The sequence below is a fragment of the Sinocyclocheilus rhinocerous genome, unplaced genomic scaffold (assembly GCF_001515625.1).
Source record: "Sinocyclocheilus rhinocerous isolate Xijiao unplaced genomic scaffold, SAMN03320098_v1.1 scaffold1826, whole genome shotgun sequence".
Lineage (NCBI taxonomy): Eukaryota > Metazoa > Chordata > Actinopteri > Cypriniformes > Cyprinidae > Sinocyclocheilus > Sinocyclocheilus rhinocerous.
This window is the reverse complement of record NW_015645117.1, coordinates 132,621-138,368: the sequence shown is the minus strand read 5'-3', so window position 1 is coordinate 138,368 and position 5,748 is coordinate 132,621. Positions and strand designations below refer to the sequence as shown.

The 5,748-nt window shown below is 39.8% G+C and overlaps 2 protein-coding genes across 8 annotated transcripts in view; both read right to left on the bottom strand.

Annotated features, from left to right (window-relative positions):
* LOC107705837 (protein TASOR-like) overlaps window positions 1-1,253 on the bottom strand; it is a 33,015-nt gene extending 31,762 nt beyond the window's left edge. The window contains exon 1 of the mRNA XM_016509325.1: window positions 954-1,253. Within this exon, the coding sequence (XP_016364811.1) occupies window positions 954-1,167 (214 nt within the window). The 5' untranslated portion in view covers window positions 1,168-1,253. The remainder of the gene's footprint in view (window positions 1-953) is intronic.
* A 1,666-nt stretch (window positions 1,254-2,919) lies between these two features.
* The window catches only part of LOC107705836 (rho guanine nucleotide exchange factor 3-like), an 80,492-nt gene continuing 77,663 nt past the window's right edge, over window positions 2,920-5,748 (bottom strand). For all 7 annotated transcript variants that reach the window (XM_016509317.1, XM_016509319.1, XM_016509318.1 and 4 more), the window contains one exon: window positions 2,920-4,250. In XM_016509317.1, the coding sequence (XP_016364803.1) occupies window positions 4,051-4,250 (200 nt within the window). In that variant the 3' untranslated portion in view covers window positions 2,920-4,050. The remainder of the gene's footprint in view (window positions 4,251-5,748) is intronic.

The following is a 5,748-nucleotide window of genomic DNA, read 5'->3' as shown; positions in this document are numbered from 1 at the left end:
AAAACTGGAGTTTCTAAAAATATATATTTTTAGTATTAAATTCATTTAGTATATAAACTTCACACACATATATATATATATATATATATATATATATAAACAAAACATAGCTTATAATATGACATTCAGTCTAAAAGTTATATAAAATAACTATATATAATATGTTTCAGATTAATTATTTAGTTTACTCAGGAGTACTTCAAAGTCAATAGAAGTGTTAATTAGAAATGGCACTAATTAAATTACTTACAATACTGATTCATACACTCTGGATGGATCTTCGAGTGTTTGAATAAAACATTCTTGTTTAAAAAAGAATCTTGAAATGCATGAATGGAAGTTTTGAATGCTTGGACAGAATATTCAACCTTTGAATGGAACCTTTCAAATGTTTACTCAGAATTCTTTGTAGAAACAGGATATTTGAATTGAGGCTTTGAATGTCTGAATACAAAATTGAATGAAATCTTCAATTCTATAAACTTCTAAATAAACTGATAAAAAAAACAGCTGGCTCTTTGAATAAAATTGATTTAATTTATATTTTTAATAACTCAATTTATATTTTATTCAAAATGAATAATTCTTTATGTTTATTTGTTAAATAATAAAATCTCAGGTCTCTGAATGAAATGTAGTGTTCCCCACTGTACCCCAGGTGACATTCGGGTGTGGCAGATCAACCTGTTACCTGAGGGAGGGTACACACACACACACACACACACACTTGAGAGTATCTCTTATGTTCTGGGCTGCTGCGCCGGATCTCCTCCATTTATACTGTCATGAATACCTGAGCTGCCATCTCGACAGCATTACTGGGGATCACAGGCGCGAGCAACACGTCCCGGTGATGCACAGAACTGTTGTCTAGGTTTAGAGCTCGCTAGAATTTGGGACACAGACTTCAGTCCGAGTAACGGAAAGAAAAACAAAGAAAGCGGGCAGCGCACCTCTCTTTTCTCTGCTCTTTCGGGGGATGTGGAAGTTGAGTCGCGGCTGCTCTTGGGCTGGTTTCGCGGCCCACGAGACGCTCTTGACCCGTCTCTCTTCATCGGGACCGTCCGGACAATCCTCCTCTTCCTCCGTGGCGCCATTTTGGCTCCATGAAGGCGCAGCGGGATTGTCTTTCTCTTTGTCGCTGAATTTCCCTCCTCGACGCTCCATCACTGCTTTATTCACGAGCTGCAGACATGAGCGGCCGCGGATCCTCCTCGCAGGCGGCCTGGGGTTTGAGTCTGCTGCTGCAAGCGCGTCGCACCACACATAAACACACACACATGTACATGCCCACAGTGTGTGACTGTGAACGGAGCGCAGCAGCGCCACCCAGCGGGCTCCATCATAACACAGTACTCCAGCGCCGCCTGCAGGTGTCAGTTAGGGATGGGCGATACCCCTTATTTTGTTTCAATTCAATGCATATTGTACGCATTATTATTATTATTGTTGTTAAATAAACAAAACCACTGGTAAATAAAATGCACCTTAGTATCGATATTTTTGTTTGAGTATCGATACTTTCGATACTCGCGTCAGTATCGATATATCGATACTTTGTATCGATACGCCCATCCCTAGTGTCAGTGCTCCACTGCACAGTGTCCCTGCAGGTCACCACGAACAAACACAATATTACCACAATATACACACAGGTCACCGCGAACAAACACAATATTAGCACAATATACACAGTAGTATGATAAAGCTACAACAGCTTCGAACGCGGCTCAGCCAATCAGAATCAAGGACCGGAACTCTCCGTTTTATAAAGCAATGTGAGATATATTTATAACATAAATATTACATTAAAATATTGTCTAAATTGTCTGTAAACGGAATTATGAATATGTCCATAAGACAAAATCTATAAAAAACAAAACAAACAAAAAAACAAGGCAGATGGTATTAGTGAACTGCCATATTGTCTTTAATCTGTCATGAGTTATTGTTCTCCAGACTGGTCTAGGTGTGAGTCATCATGTGCAGAGGGGCCTCACCCAGGGGCCCTGCTGCTGTCAGGGGGACGCACCTGAGATAAGTGGGATCTTCAGGGGATATCACACAACCAGGAGCTCCAGTCATATGTCAGACCTGTTATTGCATCATTGATAGTAATAATCTACCTGAAGTAGATCGATCTCAAGAGGGTCTGCTCTCACTAATCTGGACAGACATTAATATTTACTTTTTTAAAAATACTTTTATTGAAATGTACTTTTATTCAGCAAGGATGCATTCAAGTGATCAAAAGCAACATTGATAATAATCAGAAATGTTTCTCGAGCAGCAAATCAGCATATCAGAATGATTTCTGAAGATCATGTGACACTGAAGACTGTAGTAATGATGCTGAAAATACAGCTGTGCATCTCTGGAATAAATTACATTATACTATATATTCAAATAGAAAATTTTAATAATATTTCACAATATAGAATACAGTTTTTACTGTAATTTTTATTGCAGCCTTGGTGAGCAGAAGAGAAAAAAAACAACATGAAAATAATATTGCAGACTCCAAACCTTATAGTGTATGCAGTCAAATGTGTAACAAGGGTGGTAGTAGGGAAATGTTACAGTAATTAGCCTAGTCTGAAAGGTAGTATACTGCAGGTCATATTCAGCAGGAGCTAAAGAAGAAGAGATTAGTGTTTTTAACATCCGTTCCCTGTGGTCCTCGTTATGAAGGTGTGATGCACTGCAGCAGAGGAGCAGTCCCTGAACATCGTTTCCACTGTGTAAAGATGGCAAACACTCAAAGCTGAACTTAAACTTCACACCTCTGCATCAAAACACTTCCTAAACCCAAAGCAAAGCAATCCAGAGCTGCTCGCATAACTACAATGCTATCACTTATAATGGTAATTAAATACAGTAATCTGAACATTGTGTGAAAGAAAGAAATATTTAAGGGTTTTAAAATGTTTATTTGATTTTCTTCATTTTGCTTCACACTGTCCATCAGTCAGTCTCTCCCATGTGTTAAATATGCATTCCCGCCCTAATTTACCTCCATTTCTTTTGATTTCTACATCAACTCTCTCTTAACTCCAAACCACCATTTCCTTTTAATCCAACAGCAACCAAACAGAAAAACAAAAGAGTCAATCAGGTGAAAAACAAACTATAAATAAACATCTTATATCATACATTTCAACACAATACTTGTGAGAGAAAACAAAACAAGAAAAAGAAAAAGAATAAAAGACTCTTGAATAGTTTTTATATACAGAACGCTGCACATCTGACAATACAAAACACGGCCTAGCGAGTAAACCTGAAGACACTTAAAGCACCAGACACGCTTTGGCAAAGGCTGCTCTCTCTACAGCGTAAGTTGTCAGTTTTGGCGCATACAGAAACACTGACAGAGATTGGCACAAGAGACTTTCCGTTTAGTTTGCGTTCACGTTACAGTGTATTCCAGCAAACTGCTACAGAACAATTTATGAACAAAACTGATATTTCCAGCACAATGTCACTGTGTGACACAGCTCCGTGGGATCAGGAAATAACTCAAGCTACCAGTCCTCAATACGGGATTATAGATTTAATATTCATCACTGGATCTGACATCGATGCAGAAATGCTTTAATCTGGCAGTGCTGCGACACACTATGAGATGAACATGTGTAATATATGCTCCTCATTCAGAAATACTATGATCGCCCTTTACTCGTGACTATAGTGAAAACATTAGACTGGTCATTTTTTATTAGTGATTACTGAATGAACATTAAACACCTGAACAATATTACACCAATGTGACTCTTTTCTTGCACAGACAGTGTGATTAAAGTGGCCCCAGTCTTACAGCATGTGGAAAGGCAGACAGATGCTCCACAAAGTCCGTTTCTGAAAGACTGGACAGCACAGTGAAAGAAAGGCACGAGAATAACACGTAAGTTAAGAGCCACCGACAGCCGTGTCAGACTCAGAGAAGTGCTTCCTGTAAACGGTGGCACACTGCTGAAGAGGCTCGCTGCTGCAGCAGCACGCGGTCACACGGTCACAGGGCTGAGCATCTGTGTGCACTCAGAGCTAGCGTCAGTGCTGTGCATCATGCTGCGGTCTCGCTCTGTCCTGACAGGCTGTCTGCGCCGCTCCACACTCTGCTGACCACACAGCTTCTTTGGCCTGTCGAATGCAGTTGAGCCACTGCTGTTTATTGAAGGCGTCGCTGGCCTGGAAGCAGTGCGTCTGCAGCTGTCCTCCGCTGCGAAACACCACCCGGAAAAAGTTCTTGACTGGACGCAGACAAACAGAGAAGGACATGTTTAGAGCAGCTGTAGTTCTGAAGCATTCACAGCATGTCGAGTAAGACAGGGATTCTTGATGCCACCATACAGATACAGCACTGGTCAAACGTTTGGGATAATTAAGATTGCTTTAAATGTTTTTGAAAGAAGTCTCATGCTCACCAAAGCTGCAATTATTTGATCAAAAATACAGTAATATAGTTAAATATTAATATGATTTAAAAGAAAAGTTTTCTATGTGAATATCTGTTAAACTGTAATTTATTTCTGTGATGCGCAGCTGTATTTTCAGCATCATAACTCCAGTCTTCAGTGTCACATGATCTTCAGAAATCAGTATAATATGCTGATTTGCTGCTCGAGAAACATTTCTCATTATTATCAATGTTGAAAACAGCTGTGCTGCACAATATTTTTGTGGAAACTGTGACACCCCAAACATATGGATGGCAGTGCAAGTAAGATTTTAAATAATAATAATAATTAAACGATTAGGACACATTAAATTGACAGTAAAGATATTTATAATGTTACAAAAGATTTCCATTTCAAATTAATGCTGTTCTTTTGAACGCTTTATTATTCAAAGAATCAGAGTTTCAAAGTAGCAAAGACGGTTTCCAACGCTGATAAGAACCATTGTTAATAATGAACTAAAATACCACCATTAAAGGCAGAGTAAGTGATTTTTCAAAAACACTTTAGAAAACTGATTCGGGCCGAATCGCAAAACAAACTTGTAGCCAATCAGCAATAAGGGGCGTGTCTACTCGTGATGTGGAGGAGAGCGCGTTCAGTGGATGGGACGGACATTAGCCGAGCCAAGCGACAGAAAGATAGAGATGGCGGATAAAAAACAAAAGAGGAAAACGTCTGCGGAACAATAAGGCAAGAAGTAGGACCCGTGTAAATATCGGATCAGCTTTCCAGCGCTGGAGAGAACTCAAGGAGCGGAGGCCTGCGATCGGACGCCGAGGTTGCTTTGTTTCTTCTCAATAGGGGAGTAACACCGTGTCTACAACAGCTAAAGTCTGACTACACTGGACGCGATCAAACGACCGTTGAAAACCATTTGAAATTTAGGGGCGTGTTTGTTTTGGTGATTTCAAATATCAACATTGGCTACCAGAAATCACTTACTCTGCCTTTAAGTGGGTCTTTATGGATGAAAATATATAAATGTTAGGATGGGGGGCCCTCGCAGGTGGATGGTCATATTTGAGTACAGGCACTGTATAACCATAATATATAAATATTGGGTCTCTTTAAACAGAGTAATAAGCTTCCAAAGTCATTCTTTTAAAAAAAATTAATAGTTTTACTGTTGTAATAATAGCGTATTAATGTAAGGGTAACGATGAGGACGCACGTCACAGTCTGTCAGCCAATCAGCGTGCGAGAGAAGCGCCTCACGCGCGCGCCGTCAAGCCCACCTGGCACGCGCTCTGTCGCTGCTCTAATGCTTCATATGTGCATATAACACTAT